Source organism: Triturus cristatus, chromosome 10 (assembly GCF_964204655.1).
Source record: "Triturus cristatus chromosome 10, aTriCri1.1, whole genome shotgun sequence".
In the NCBI taxonomy this organism is placed as follows: Eukaryota; Metazoa; Chordata; class Amphibia; order Caudata; family Salamandridae; genus Triturus; species Triturus cristatus.
Genome location: NC_140593.1, coordinates 661,800,945 through 661,815,616, shown reverse-complemented (window position 1 = coordinate 661,815,616; position 14,672 = coordinate 661,800,945). Strand labels below are relative to the sequence as shown.

Genomic DNA, 14,672 nt, shown 5'->3' with positions numbered 1-14,672 from the left:
CAATGTTATAGCACGGGCAGATAAAATAATTTTTTTAAAGCACACACAGCAAATCAAGTTTTTAAAAACAAAGTGTCTCCCACAAGACTGTGCTTGAGCAGGAGCAAAGTGCCTGCATACGTTTGTGGCGCAGCCGGCAGAAACTGGCTGTATATGAAGGCTTGGCACACTAGAGCGCTAACCCCCCTGTCTCCACCCCTCGCCAGCCGGCAGAGGAGCAATGGAGCCGTCTACACCCTCCACACAAACGGTATAGACCGCAGTGGATCGGGGTGCACGGCGGAAACAGAAACCCTCACAAATCAGGTAACAATGTTATAGCACGGGCAGATAAAATAATTTTTTAAAAGCACACACAGCAAATCAAGTTTTTAAAAACAAAGTGTCCCCCACTTAGACTGTGCTCGAGCAGCAGCAAAGTGCCTGCATACGTTTTGTATTTAATATAATACACCAAACATATCTGACCACACGTACATTACATAGAATTTATCCAGAAAGGTCCTCTCAATGCCCCAAGTGCGGTTATAGTGACGCTATGTTCCTACACATGACCTGGGACTGCACAAAAGTAACCACCTTCTGGGAGGCGGTTTTGAACCACTTGAAGCAAGTTACGGGGTGGTCGATTCAGCACTCCAGTAAGCAGATGCTCCTGGGACTTATCCCGCGGCCAAAAGGCAAAAAGCTTTCGAGCCAATTTCTGTAGCTAGGGTTAGTGTTGGCCAAGAGACGAGTGGCAATTAGCTGGATGAGCGCGCAGCCACCCACAATGAAAAATTGGACCAGGGACCTGGCGGAATGCGCTACAGCGGACTTGATCCGCATGAGACGAGTACGGAGGGCCGAAAAATTAGAGGAAGTTGTGAGAGCATGGCAGGGTATGATTTCAGAGGTGCCGCTAGAGGTGGAGGAGGAAGGTTCCACTTCACAGGCCACTGGGAGGGCGCAGTTAGTTCGACAGGGCTTGGAAGATAGAGAATGAATATAGATCATCTCAGACTACCGGGCCCACAGATGAGATAGAGCAACTGGTATGAATAATAATTTCAAGGTATATAGATAACGGGAGGTGTGTACCTAGGTGACCCTGGGGAGGGGAGGGGTGTTAACAGTTCAATAATTTGGATATGTTTTCTGGTATTGTTCTTTCAGATCCCAATGTAACAGGTGATGTACAGTATAGGATATACGATTTCCATTGATCCTTAACAACAAGAAATTGTACAGACGTGTTCTTGTTTCATGTATTGGGACAGACTGATTGTATACGAGTGGTAATCACAATCACTGCATATTTTGATGGACTATGGATGAACATTCAATTAAAAAAATATTTTTTAAAAATCTAACAGGGAAATCAGACGATGACATTAGGCTCTGCCCTGTTGCCCTTTTTAAAGATCGGGACTATGACTGAGGAAGCCCAGGAGCAGTGGATCAATGACCTGTTCAGGCTGTTTGTCGACCGTGGGGCCCAAAGATCCATGTTACATGTAATGTCAATCGGGGCACCATCTGGGCCAGTTGCTTTCCCTCCCGCACTGTCCTGGGTGGTGGGCTCCACTTCCTGTAAAGAAATGGATGGGAATTATGGAGCCTCCCTGGGCCATAGCTGCAAACCGACCAAACTGGCGCCAGAATAAATGTTTCCAAAGTGTGGCACCCGGCAGTCCCCATTTATGTGACAACTAAATGCGGATCCAGCTTTATCTAGGGAATGCATACAAGAGACAGCCTTCCAGAATGACTTGCTATCCCTTGTGTGGGAAGTGTCACTTAGAGGGGACCACTGCTGGGAGATGACTACTTTCCTCTTCCTATCAACAGTTAATTTATAGGGTGTTTGCTGAGTGGCCACTAAGCTAGGATCACAGAGCTGTGTGTTTTCTTTTCTAATAGATTATGGTCCAGCTGCCTCTTTCTGTCCTTTATGGTTTTAGATTGAAAGGTACTAAACATGTCCTAGCGCGAAGGCTTGCACGCTGGATAAAGGCAATACATACATTGTTCTTGTGGGTCATTAGTAAAGATTTTCTTCTGTGCACGAAATGAACAGGACTTGAAAAGAGATTTCATCTCTCTGTCAGCCATGGTGACAGCTGATGACGGATGAAGGGTCTTCCTGGCTCAGAAATAAAAGGAATTTACCCTTAAAGCAATTTACAGTAGTCTGAAAGCTGAAGGTATGGCTGGTGCATCCCAGGGTAAACAAGCAGGTGAGAGGAATCCAGAGTTACTACAGATTATATAGCCCACCATGTGATGCGAAAGGGAAAACTAGAGGAGACAGTTTCTTGGTCGAGGTTATTTAAAGAATGGAGGTTACTGACTGTGTGTGCTGGTGACTGTGGTTAAGAGGAGGAAATAGGACACACAGTGGCCTAGGGTTTTAACACAAACGCGTCAGAAGTGATTGGGTGGTCTCCATGCTAGCAAAGAATGGGATAGTGGAAATGCTGGTCAGTTTTAGAAGTAGGATGTGATGAATTGGAGAAGGAAGCAGGGATGCTAGCTCTGAACACTTCCAGGCCTGAACAGAGGCAAACATGTGGGTTTTGACCACAGGAAGTCAACCATTAACCTGCCTGCTGATTTGTGCATTTTTTCCTACAAAAATCTAAATCCCGATTCTGGTGCAAGTTTGTGCTTGTGCCTGGCCTTTGGTCTCACAAGAAGGGATTTAAAGCTGAGCAGGCGAATCTCATCAGCCAACAAGGGGATCTATTCGATCATGAGTTTTCTCCTCAAACTGAACCATACCCACACAGCAATGTGTGGCACAAGGGGCAAACATGGAAATTAGATGGTCAAGAGGAGGCATCAGCAAGTGGGGTAGTTCACATGACTAAGAGGCTGGACATGGAAGGGCTACTGGTAGCAAAAAAAGGACTATCACTCACACACATGGCTGTAATAATACTCTTATTTCTCTCTTATTACATTATACTGATTATTTCTGGATTTTGGGTCGAGCTAAATTCAGAAGGGGAACTGCACCTTGGAAAAATGCACCAAATTAGCAGGTAGTGCTGCTCAGAATGCCGTGAATTTATAGTCCTTCCTTTGCTTTCAATTATGGAAATTTAGCTCAAGAAACGAGGTCCACCTGGTCGATTCTCTGGTTGGCCACATGATAAGAAGTAGGGCCAGGTAGGGCTACTGGTAGAGAGAAAGGATTTGTGACACATTAGATATCTGCTGTAATAATTTGTATCTGTATTTGATGTATGTAAGGCTGGACTCATGGATATTTTGCACTGGCACCTGCGTGTACTGAGATGAGACCCTTCTGACTAGGCTCCCGAAAAAGCACACACGGGCCATGCGAAGAGAGCAAACAAGGATGCGCCACAATTATTAAATGCATATAACACACTAGGAGTGCCCATATGGCCATTTCTCTCTAAACACCCAACACCTACGCTAAACGTTCCCACCATTGATACCTCAGGGAAGGTCATTGAAAAAAATCTATTAACAAATACATTGACTAAATTAAAAATGTCAGAAGCTGTGACTTGCAGGAAAAGACAAAATAAGGTTGCTCATACAAACTCACAAAGAGACAGCTGTGCAAGAAAATAGGAAACTGATGTGGTAGTTCAAAATCCAGTCTATTGGAGATGAGCATAGAGCACCTTTAAGATGGAAGGTTTGGAGCCTTTAATTGTTTTTATTATCTATCATTCCAAATCAATAGATACGGAATAGGATCCTATTTACGTAATTTCTTATGTTTTGTATCGTCATTATGTCATCCAATACAAAGAAGAGTACAGGGTATCCTTACTCTGGGAGTTATATACCAACACGTGTTTCTCACAGGATGGATTTACCCGTAAGCTTCCTCAAGCCAAATCTTATAAATGCATTACAAATCATTAGAACCATAGGAGTCTGTTATTCACTGGCGACAGCCGATCCAACATTTTCAGACTGTGGATTGGACTGTGGTCTGTGGATAAGAATTGAGTCAGAACATTATTAGGAAGATATTGTTTTATTTTCTTTCTTTGTCCCAATTAAAATTGGAATTCTATCATGAAACACATTGGGATGTCCATTAGCCCTTGACTAAACTGGGGTGTTTTACAAGGATGTGACTAGAGAAATTGCTAGGCTTCATAAAAGGTAACCATCAACCCCTACACCATTGTCTATGAGGCCTTGGCCAACACTGCGCACCATTACTGGCCCCAAACCATTCCCTGAAGAAAGACAGAAGCTGTTCTTTAGATACTGTCTAACTTAGGCAGTGGGGAGAGGGCAATGTTTAAATATCTGAATGAGGTTTTATCACTGTACAACGTGAAGGTTTGCGTCTGAATGGATGTATATGACACTTCTTTCATTGGTTGATTATTTTTCTTTTTTTCTGCTTTGGTATAATTCTGTATTTGTTTTATGGACTGCGTGTGCTATTTCTAAAGTGATGGTCGTGTTTTTCTCAGAGTCAGCCACGATAGAGTATACTGTACATCTTTCAGGGGTTGCAGAGATAGGGGGTGTACCATTGTCAGAGCTCCCAATGCTATTTTCTATTTCTGTGTATTTTTGTACAGTTTGTAAAGGGCATGGCGACCCGTAGGGATATCATTTCGGTGGCGGTTTTGCTTTACTGTGATTCTGACTGGAATTTGGAGGAACTTTACATTGTTTATATGTCAACTTATACACAGTACGCTTCTGTGTTCCCACTGTATCACCCCCTAGTGGGATTAGATGCCACAAGACAGCGTGTGAGAGCTTCCCCCAGTCAGGGCTCTTGCACACCCTCCATACTTGTTCTGCAATCACCCACATCACACTGTGCCTCGCATGCCTTACTTACAGATGACAGGCTTGTGGGCGACGTCGTCCAGAGAGATCGGCCCTTCTGCGTTGCATTCAAAGCTGGCTGTGAAGTTGTACTCCACCGCTTGGTCAGCAGACAGCTCATGCTTTGGGGAGTCTCCCAGGTGAACGTTGTTAAACTCCAGCCGCACATAGGTCATGGTGCTGCCTCCTTTAGCACCCTTCTGTGGAGGGCAAGCGTTAGGGAAAAGGATGGTAAGAAAATGTTACTCAGCATCACACATCACAGCTCCTGCTCCATAGACCCCTTCATACTACCAAGACTTGGGAACCTTAGGCCAGTAGGCAAATACTATGGAACATCAGCCCATTCCATCGCCCCTTCTCCTCACACACCCCAAGCATGTCACACCATGATTTACAACATTGCATGCAATCTACTCTGGAGTTAACTTGTGAAGGAAGGTCTGATCTTTACCGTATTAGGGTTACTACAGTGAATAACTACTCCCTACTTTGGGCCTTATTTGGAATTTCTCAGTTTTTCATGTAGGACTACCACAACCATTAAATACAGGTACCACATTTTCAGGTACTTACCGACTGTGGTTTTACCATATTGTTATGAATTTTTCTGTTTAAAATGGGGAATAATATGTGGAATCACATATGTTTCCACAAGTTTTGTTTCTTTCTGAGCAGTTTTCTTTGCCATATTTTTCTAGTTTTGAGAAATGTTAAAGCAGAAAATTATCAAATGTAACTTTTTTTTCCCGTGAAACCCAAAATTCCGATTCTGGTGCACACTTGTGGAAAGAACTGGTACTCCCAGAGTACTCAGAACGAGCACATGTGTGTACTGGTGGTCCTTCAAATTGCCACTTCTTGGAAAAAGATCATCTAGCATATGTGTTGGTTGCACAATAATGCAAAGGCAAGTTCCCTTTAAAAAGTACTGAAAACAACAATTAGCTCACAATGGAACAGAGCATCCCACGTATAATGTTCTGGGACATTCTAGAAGTAGCCCAGAAAACAGTTATACATGCCCCTGGCTGCTGCCTTGGTTGTCTTGGGACGAGCATGGATACCATGAAAAGAGAACCCTTTGGACGATGCAAAATTAAGAAACTAAAGACACAGTGTAGTGAATTTTCACCTTATCCCAAAGAGCCCAACAGTGTGAAATTAATTATGTGCTCACCATAAATACTTAATGATTGTTTTACATTAAGGTTGCCAAGAGTTTTATTCGCCAGTGTGGTGGGATGCCTAACGAAATAAGCCAGAAAATGTGATCTCCTGGCGAACATTTCAACATATGAATTTACCTATGTGATGACTAATGAATGAGAGTGGACGCCTTCCTTGTTTCTATGAAAAATTATTTAAAGTTCTGAAACAGAATGATTCTGAGGTTCGCCCACATTTCTGACAAGGGTAATAATTACTAAAAAAAAAACCTTTGTGAGTGGCCAGGGACTCACAAAGAAGCTTTCAAAGCATTGTAAAGAACAGTATTTAAATCCTATTTTGGATGTTGTTTGCAACCACAAGTAACAGGCGTAGACCACACCCATGGGCAAGTCATGAAACCTCGGCATCATCCTGGACTCCTCGCTCTCAATGAACAACCAAATCAATGGCGTTTCATCCTCTTGCTTCAACACACTTTTCCTGCTTTGGAAGATTTTCAAGTGGATCCCCACTGAGTTCAGGAAAACTGTCACCCAGGCACTCGTCAGCAGCAGACTCGACTACAGCAACACACTCTACACCAGCACCACCAAAAAACTCCTTAAGAACTGCAGAACATCCAGAAAGACCCCGACGCAGCCACATCACCAGTCACCTGAGAGACCTCCACTAGCTCCGGATCAACAAAAGAATTACTTTGAAACTCCTCACGCACACCTACAAAGCCCTCCACAATGCCGGACCTGCATACCTCAACCACCGCCTCTCCTTCTACACACCCAGCAGACATCTCTGCTCTCCTCAACTGTCCCTGGACACCATCCCAGGGATCCGCAAGACCATGACTGGAGAAAGATCCTTCTACCTCGCTGTCACTGCCTCAAGTCAGTAGGGACCTCAAGATCTGGCTCTTTGACTGAACAGCAGACCCCCCCCCCCAACAAGTGTCTTGAGACCCTAACAGGTGAGTGGTCATGCTTTACAAGACCTAACTCCTTCAACTGAGTATAAGTTGTAGATGTATGAGTATACAAACAAACAAAATGCATAAATACATGAACACAACACTGGTGGTGTTTCCATTCAATAAAATCGTAACACAAAAGCCAATAAACACTGAACTGAAAAATGTAGGTCTTCAGAATCACATACACTTCCTTTGTCAGTCAAATAAACCTGTAACATTTTATGGAACATTGTATAGAAGCACTGCCCTGATTACACTTGCCTTTGTGAGGGCAGCCACAACACTTCCACAGGTGACTTTATTTCGGGGAATTTCACAAACCTTTCCCATATTCCCTTGTAGTTCCCCATTAATTGAAGGAAAGAAAGAGGAAATTAGACTTTAAAATGTTGCTACCTGCTATGATGAGAAGCCCAGGCAAGCCAACATAATCAAGTGTGATTAGGGTGCCTGCATTATGATGTCACCTTGACAGGGGTTTAGTAAGCAGTTCCGTTTCCTTGCTGTTGAATTTCTTATCTAATCAATACTATTCACATTACAGAGATCAAGTAGGTTGTACATTAGAGTATAGCTCTGATTTGATTTTTGATTTATAGAGTGCACTATGCCCTAAGGCGTTAAGGCACTGCCATCAGAAAGGAGCACTCTGCAGGCGGGGAATACAACCAAGTCAATAAATTCTTTCGGAAAGCCATGTGATCAGTTTGACGAGCAATGTGGTTTGGCAATGTATTCACAATTTGGCATCCGCTACTGAGAAGATGCGGTCACCCAATATCACCTTTCGAGCCCTCGGAACAAACACTTTCCTCAGAGAAGGAGACCTCAGCTTCCTTTTAGGTGTGCACCATTGGAAATCTAATCTCAGGGCAAGTGATCCTTCTTGGTGCAGAGTCCGATGGACCATGCTTAAAGCTTTAAATATCACCCGCTTCCTCACAGGAAGCCAGTGAAGAGAGTGCAAGCTGTCCCTCACCGACTGACACTTGGGAATGTTCAGTATCAGACAGACAGCCGTCTTTTGAATAATCTGGAGTTTACTAAGTGAGGTTTTATTAATATTCAAGTAGAATGCATTGCAGTTGTCAAGGCGAGAGGAGATAAGTGCAATGTCTGCAATTCTGTGATCCACAGGGATAAAACGAAGAATCTTTCTCAAAATGTTGATAATGAAAAAGCAAGCACTTGTGGTCCTATTGACCTGAGAATCAAAAGTGAGTGCCTTGTCAAAGATTATTTCAAGGTTTTTAACAGACGCAACATGAACGCTCCTATGTTGGAATATTCATTATGTGGACACAAAAACAACAACAATATACTTGCCAGTCCGGCAGATCTTCTATTTATCAACCTACTTACTTAATTACTCTGCATCACCCGTAGAAACAACCCACAAATATATTTGCTCCATTGTTTTCCATTATTCTGTATCTTCCAGTCATGGCCCTACCTTGGGGGCATCAGGACTGAACCATTTAATAGCAATACGCCTTTTGATCAACGTCGGAACCAACATCACAGAATTCAGTCCCATTTTATGCTTAGTAGGTATAGGATTCATCCAGACACGCAAGCTTTCAGTGATTTGGTGATTATTGGACCTGTTCTTGTTAGAAATCTATCTATTGTTTGCTGCGAGAATTAATCTAATATAATGCAGCTCAATAACATGGGTATTTAACCGGCCAGGCCCATCCCACATTTTTGACAAGTGTAGGATCTTAAGGGGTCTATTTTCTGGAACATACATGTCCTTACTTAGGTTGTGTGTAAAAAATGAAATTGCATCAACTTGAACCTTGTGTTGCTCTTGCCTATTCCATGTCTGTCAGCCCTCACCCTCAAATTCATCTTTGCCGCCTCTCTAACCCTCCTCCTGTCTCCTATGCAGAAACCCGTTGCCCACTTCCAAAGCACGTTGGCTATAAACGAGCAACCCACCACCCTAGGCATGTTCCAATTAACGGAGAGCATGCCCGTTCCCTAAAGATACCATGGCAGAACAACATTTTCACTCCTCTGGTGTTCTCACTGGAATGCGCACCAAGTGTTAATGCTGGTTCCGCTGATATAACAACAGGGGCATAACAACAAGAGGTTTTCTTTACAAGAATAGCCTGACATTTGTATCCACGCCTTGCCACTCGGTACCAGAGGCGCCAAACGAATATAGAGTAACAGGGTGCTTTTTTTTAACCAAGGGCTCTGCTTTCATTCCTACCTCTTCCTGTGCAAGAAAACCAAATGAGTCGCTATCTGCTCTCACTTCAAACAGGATTCAATCTTCCCACAAAACCTAGCTCTGGTGGGCCACGGGTTTGTTTACAGGAATTCTCCCGGTTCTCAGCAGTGGTTGAGCTCTATGTTGGGTAAATAATTAGTGTCGGTCCGCCCGTTTGCCTCAGTGGCACGGAAAAAATGGGTGGAACTGACGTCATCACGTCGCCGAGGTCCTTTTATGGCTCCGGTGACGTCATGCGGAGCTGCGAGTGAAGCCGTAGCATTATGACGTCCTCGTCAACGTGGGAGAGCTAGGAAAGGATTTCCTCGGAATGCTGGCACAGGGGTATTCAGAAGGTGAGGAATCCACAGGCAGATATTGTATCCACCAGAAAAAGCGTTACCGAAGGTAAGTAACTTGTTTATTGTGCACAGTGAGTTACATATGAATTGATCTTTTTGCATTCGGGCTTAAGCACCATCAGCAGCTTGCAGCCCTAAACAAAGAAGTTAAATAAATACAGATTAGTGTAGGCTATCCATGCGATGCCTCAACTCTTTGGCCTAACCGCAGGGATAAAGGTAAAGGGTAATCAAATGCAGACAGAGTAGTTAACTTGGAAACACTCTCTAAATGTAACCAGACCACTTTAGAACATTGATGTCCACTGAACTGCATGCACAGAAGACTCTAATAGATTCTCTATGATAGCACAAACTACATATCTCCACACTAACACAGCTCCCACCTTTAGCTTCAAAAATGCACATTGTAAAATAAATGACAACGAACGGATAGCACTTGGAGGTAGCTGGAAAGATATTCACATTCTATCCACAAAACAGACTGCGGTAGCGAGTCATGATTCAGGACCCCTGTAGTAGAATCACAGTGATTGCTTGTTCAATTATAACCTAACAGTGGCACGTATTTGTATGTTCCAGGATGAAACTTCACTGGAGACCCAGAAGAAAGCATTTCCTTGCAAGAATCATGGATGGGCAGTCCTGAGGAGTTAGAGAGGAGGATGAGAATTCTAGACTTTTGGGGTGTTCCCAAGCTTACCAAGGAAAAAACAACCTATAACACTCACTCCCCGCACCTTAAGTTGTATTTACGTATGCACACCACCGTGGGTAACATAGCACATGAGAAAAATTTGCGCAAGGTAATTTTCTGTGAATCCCTAGTATCCATTACTTCATCCATTTGTGCATGTAAGTCAGGCTCACACACGCATGAATAGGGCATGAATATAACTCTGCAAATTCAGGCTACAATGTTGTTGTGTGCAGACTTACTGGTACATGGGAAAAGTTAGAGACGCATGTGTAAAGTTTGCTTGAAGAAGTAGAACGTTCTAAAATGCTCTCAGGCCGGATGTGAATGTGAACTTGAAAACATTCTGTATCTTACCTCGAAGCAAACTGGTATGAGAGACAGAGGCAAGTCCCCTAGGGACTGCTCTAAAGAGGGAATCACAAACATTTGTGGGGATTCAAATATACCAAAAAATTAAATGAAAAAAATGAATTGAATTTATAGAGTGTGATGAGGCACGAAACGATGTCTAGCCCTGAGCCGATGGGACATAACCAAGAAGACATTGAGAAGGTGTAGAGAAAAGGCCAGGTTTTAAGTCCAACAATGGAATTTGAGTCGGAATAAAAGAGGAGGCTATATATTTATTCTTGCCTTCAAATGTTCCTTTCATACTCTTAACAGCTTTTTGAATTTCAAGAAATACGAGAGGTCATTGATTCTTTTTAGATCTCACCTAGATGCAGCTTTAACTCTCTGTTGGCAAACAGACCTTGTGCATCCAACAGACTTTGACAGGACTTTGCGTCCATAGCTTGCTCTTGCTTGCTTCAATAACTGTCTTGCCTATCTCAGTTCCTGTTCCTGATTTCATGGTTTTCCTCCCTATTCTTGTGTTTGTCCCATACAGGAAGTATTTCAATCTCACTGTATCTTGAGTGGATGAGTAGTATCTTTATACTGTCACTGTTCTTCTTTCAGCCCTATCTTTATAAATTATCACCCAAGCCAGTGTCTGCTTGACGCTGACAGCTCCTTCGCGCTCTCACAGCAGTCGCTGGCATCTGCCACTGTTTCGGCCAATGACCATCTGTAAATGGCTCTAAACCGTTTCCACAGCATATTAAATAGACTCAGATTTGTTGTTAGTCGCATTCGCTATCCTGATTGACCATTTTAACATGTATACATAATATACTAAACAAATATATATATATTATCTACTGGCGGTCGCCAGTAGATAGTTATAGTTAGGACCGAGTTTCCATAGGAAATCTGAAAATTCTATTTTGAATAACTTTGGCGCCGGTTGACGAATCCTCGCGAAATTTTCAAAACTAATGGGGCGCTCCGCTGAGCTCCTACCCTGAAAGTCTCGGGGTGATTCGTCAAGCGGGGGCTGAGAAAAAAGGGGGGTCCCAAAACACGTTTTCCCCATGCATTTTCCCATAGGACCTTTAGTCGAAGGTACAGCCCGAACGGCTGAACAGAATTACTTGAAATTTGGCAAAGAGGTAGTCCTCAAGTCAGGCATGTGCCTTTTGCATATATGGTGTCAATCTGTTCAGTAGTTCCTGAGAAAATTGCAGTTAAAAGTACATAAATATATATATATGCGCGCACCATGCGCGCACGGTGCGTGCACCTTAACGTGCGCGAGCGTAATTCTGATTGGTGGTTACATGTCAGTCAACATTCGAATCGGTCGAAATCAGGAATTGTCGGCCGCCATTTTGTGTGTGACAGTGAAAAACAAAGGTGGAGAACGTGAAAAGGGGGCAGGGGAGAGAGTTCCTGACCCCCTAGCCTTTGTCAGGGGGTCCCTGAAGGACCCCGAAGGGTGAAATTTTTTTTTATTTTCTTTTCTAAAACGAGCCATTCCATATTACAGGATACAGTCAATCTATAACAATATACATAGGTAGTTTATTGTAAAATAAATATATAAAAAATATAATAATACATACATAAATTAGCATTTAAAAAACCTTACAAATTCACTTAAAAAACCATAGGTTTCACACACGTTATAGTTAGGAATTAGCATTTAAAAAAACCTTGCAAGTTCACTTAAAAAACCATAGGTTTAACACATGTTATAGTTAGCTGGACATTTCACTCATAAAAAACCATTGAAATTCCCCCGTTATAGTTAGTTCAGATAACTATAACTCGCGCGACCGCCACTCTATCACAAGTATGATGTCATCAGTGATGTCATGAGTGATGTCACTGACCATGTCATGAGTGATGTAATATGTGACGTCATCAGCAGTGGATTGCGGTCGCGCGAGTTATAGTTATCTGAACTAACTATAACGGGGGAATTTCAATGGTTTTTACGAGTGAAATGTCCAGCTAACTATAACATGTGTGAAACCTATGGTTTTTTAAGTGAATATATATATATATTATGACCACTAGCCTATATAGAAAGTCCACAGCTGGGAACAGCATCCTTCATGCTAGGAGCCACCATCCCTCGAAACTTAAGTGGAGCATCCCCTACGGGGAACTACTACGGGCTAGACGTAATTGTAGCTCCGTAAGTAGTTTCGAGAAAGAACAGGAGGCCATGTTACAAAGGTTCCAAGAGAGGGGTTACCCAGAAGATGTCCTCTTAAGTGCTAAGGACAAAGTATCCAAACAGAGGAGAGCCACATTATTGATAAAGAGACATGTTGTTGATAAAGCGGGCAACAATATCAGGATGATTACCACATTTAATGTGTCAGCAAAAGCTGTCAGTGATACGCTCAACAAACACTGGCATTTGATCAGAAGTGACCCAGTTGTGGGTGCAAGTGTTAATGTACATCCACAAATTACTTACCGCAAAGCGCGTTCCTTACAGGATATGCTTGTGAGAAGTTATTTGGGAGCAAGTAAAAAGCTGACATGGATACAACAGCAGAAAGGCTTCTTTAAATGTGGGAAATGTAAAGCTTATAGCACCAGCAAAAATGTCAAGACTTATCCCCTACCCACAGGGAAGACTGGTACTATCAAGAAATTCATGAATTGTAATTCTGATTTTTGTGTGTATATTATCAGATGCCCATGTGCTTAATTGTATGTTGGGAGTACAATTTTTCCTGTAAAAAAGCGGATTCTTGAACATCTCAGAGCGATCAAAAATGTGGATTTGAATTATTCAACTGCCAGGCACTGGTTAAAACATCATAACAAGGATGTTAATTGTTTTTCATTCTTTGGAATTGACAGGGTGCCGGCCAACCCCAGAGGGGGAGATCGTGAGAAACAACTAAGAGTTCTGGAGTCACTGTATATTATTCTTCTTGAGTCTAAGAACCCTTTTGGCCTGAATGAGGATGAGGAACTTTTTGTCCATATTGGATGAGCAGCTACTGGGTGAAAATATCTGCTCCGCATAGATCCGTTGAAGGATAATTCAATATGAAAAATATGAAAATAAGAACCTAAGAATGTAGTTAGAATATTAATTCTGTGAAGTTAACAGTGAATGATTTTGTATCATGGATTTGTGCTTCTAGGACAATGTTAGCCAATTTGGTGCCCCCTGCCTCCTCCTGCTGTGTTCATAACTCTGTGTCAAATACTTTTTGGGATTTGTTATCTCACTCTGATTTTTTCTGTATAGGACCAGGTTTAACAGGTCACTTGACCTGGCTTTTGAGAGTGTCTATGTGGAAATAATTAACTGGTTTGTTAACTATAGGTATTGTCTCAGAAATTTCACTGCTACTTGGCAATTTTTGTTTTTTATGTTTTTTATGTTGTTTTTTTATGTTTTTTATGCATTTATATTATTATGGATTTTTCCTTAAATTACATTCACAATTGAACACTCTCTTGGTTATAAATTTGTGAATACTGCACTAGCGCTTAAAAGTATAGAGGATTATTCTTTTCTCTCACTCTGAGCTGTAAGAGAGTCTTTTGTTTATTGCTGTGCTCGGGTTACGAGCAACAGTGGGTCCTTTCTTTATGTTTATACACACTAGAAATGGTGGACGAGTGATTTACAATTGTGGCCAGTGAAGAAGAGCGTCTGCTCGAAATGCGTTGCCATTAAAACGTTTTTGTTAAAACAACGAGCCTTGGAGTGCGAGTATTCCTTTACTGAATCAAGTACTGTGGAGTTTTCGATATATATATATATATATATATATATATATATATATATATATATATATATATATATATATATATATATATATATATATATAAATGCATAACCCAATAAGGGCATGGAGAAATAGAAAAAGATCAAACATTTCTCACTATTAAAACATAAGCATGATAAAGCCATATTTAAAAAACACTCTTGTTAAACAGTTAAAGCATCTTTTTGGTAGAACAGGTGGACAACAGAGAGGCAGGTGGGATAGTGAGGAATCCACAGTCAGATATTGTATCCACCAGAAATAGCGTTACCAAAGGTAAGTAACTTGTTCTTCTGAT

At 42.0% G+C, this 14,672-nt stretch overlaps 1 protein-coding gene across 2 annotated transcripts in view; it reads right to left on the bottom strand.

The window, feature by feature from the left end:
• The window catches only part of CFAP70 (cilia and flagella associated protein 70), a 960,887-nt gene that overhangs the window by 710,796 nt on the left and 235,419 nt on the right, over positions 1-14,672 (bottom strand). For both annotated transcript variants that reach the window (XM_085628140.1, XM_085628139.1), the window contains exon 3: positions 4,835-5,021. In XM_085628140.1, the coding sequence (XP_085484266.1) occupies positions 4,835-5,021 (187 nt within the window). The remainder of the gene's footprint in view (positions 1-4,834; positions 5,022-14,672) is intronic.